The sequence below is a fragment of the Condylura cristata genome, unplaced genomic scaffold, assembly GCF_000260355.1.
Source record: "Condylura cristata isolate star-nosed mole 26May11 unplaced genomic scaffold, ConCri1.0 scaffold00058, whole genome shotgun sequence".
NCBI classification, from domain to species: Eukaryota; Metazoa; Chordata; class Mammalia; order Eulipotyphla; family Talpidae; genus Condylura; species Condylura cristata.
Genome location: NW_004567159.1, coordinates 153,754 through 155,136, shown reverse-complemented (window position 1 = coordinate 155,136; position 1,383 = coordinate 153,754). Strand labels below are relative to the sequence as shown.

Here is a 1,383-nt window from a genome sequence, read left to right as displayed (position 1 = left end):
AAATTAATCATTTAATATTTGAAATGCGAAGTTAATAGAAATAAATATTGTTAAGTGCCCCCGTTTACGGTGAAAATCCGCTGACGGACTGCAGCTCCGGATTTAGCTCCTACTCGGTGCGCTCCTTTGAACGTTCCCTTACCTGCTCCGTTCCCTTACCTGCTCCGCAAGCCTGAGGCGAAGCCTCTGGCGGCCTCTCCTGGGCATCGTGCCCACAGAAACCCATGATTCTCTGTCCCCAGCAAGATGACAGCGTTGTAAATGCACCCAGTGTGCCAGTTGTGGAAATGGAATATGTGTACGGGCCTCCAGATTGTACAGAAAACATCACAGATCTCTTTCTTACAAGCTTTGGGGGAAGAGACGCGCGTCAGGGCTCAGTCTCTGCTCTCCAGGGTCTGCCCGCCCCACGGCCCCTCTTTGGGTTGGGATTTTGCATCCCGGTTTCAGGCCAGTGTGCTCCTTCCTCACTGCCCCCGGCTGGGGCGCAGGCTGGCGGCGTCCCTGGGGCGGGAGGGCCGGGCGTCCCGGGGGTGGCTTTCATCACATTCCGGTGTTAAAGCAGGACACAGCGTCAGAGCAAACTGTCAGTTCCCAGGACCGCACGGGCTCGAGGGCAGAGGTCCAGCGAAGGGGCTGCTCCGAGGACTCAAGCAGCGGCGCCAGCGGACACCATTTCGTCCTTTACTTGTGAGAACTTTGCATGTGAAGGATGGAGGCTCCCTGAGGAAAGGCTGACGGCCCCCGGCCCCGTAGCCGGCCTAGCACGGGGGCAGGCGTCTGGGCCCGAGAGGATGACCCTCTCTCCTGTGGAGGGGCAGCAGGCTCGCCGAGGCCTCCCCTCCTGGAGAGTGTGGGCGCTGAGCCGGGCCCAGTGCCTGTGGGGACAGGCACAGGCGGACACAGGCCCGCTCCTGTCCTCTCACGGCTGGGCGTGGCTGGGCCCTACCCCGTGGAGACCGCGTGCGGAGTGCGGGATATTCTACGCGGACCCCCGGCTGGGCAGTGGCCCCCGCAGCTTGCGGCGCAGACCCAACGCACTCCAGACAGAAGTGTTTCCCTTCTGTGGACCCCGAGGCCTGCATGGGTCAGGAGCCCAGAGGCCAGAGACAGGGCGGCTGGCTGGGCCCTGGGGTGGCTCTCGGTCAGCACTGTGCTCAGAGCCGGGGTGGAGCCGGAGCACGGTCACCAGCCCGAGGTGGGTTCCGGACTGGGAGACTTGCTCGGCCCTCAAGGGGACAGAGGCCATGGCCGCAGGTCATCGCTTGGTCTGTGTCCGGCCAGAGGTCCTGTTCAGGCCCCCCTTTGGGGTGGGGATCTTGCTCCCGGCCTTTGGAGCTGAGGGTCCTGCTCGGGTCGCTGCTGGGCTTTTACCTGCAGGGG

General features: G+C 62.9%; 1 protein-coding gene across 1 annotated transcript in view; it reads right to left on the bottom strand.

Annotated features, from left to right (window-relative positions):
- LRRC47 (leucine rich repeat containing 47) overlaps positions 1-207 on the bottom strand; it is an 8,028-nt gene extending 7,821 nt beyond the window's left edge. The window contains exon 1 of the mRNA XM_012734519.1: positions 143-207. Coding sequence (XP_012589973.1) covers positions 143-207 — 65 coding nt within the window. The remainder of the gene's footprint in view (positions 1-142) is intronic.
- Positions 208-1,383: the final 1,176 nt, after the last annotated feature.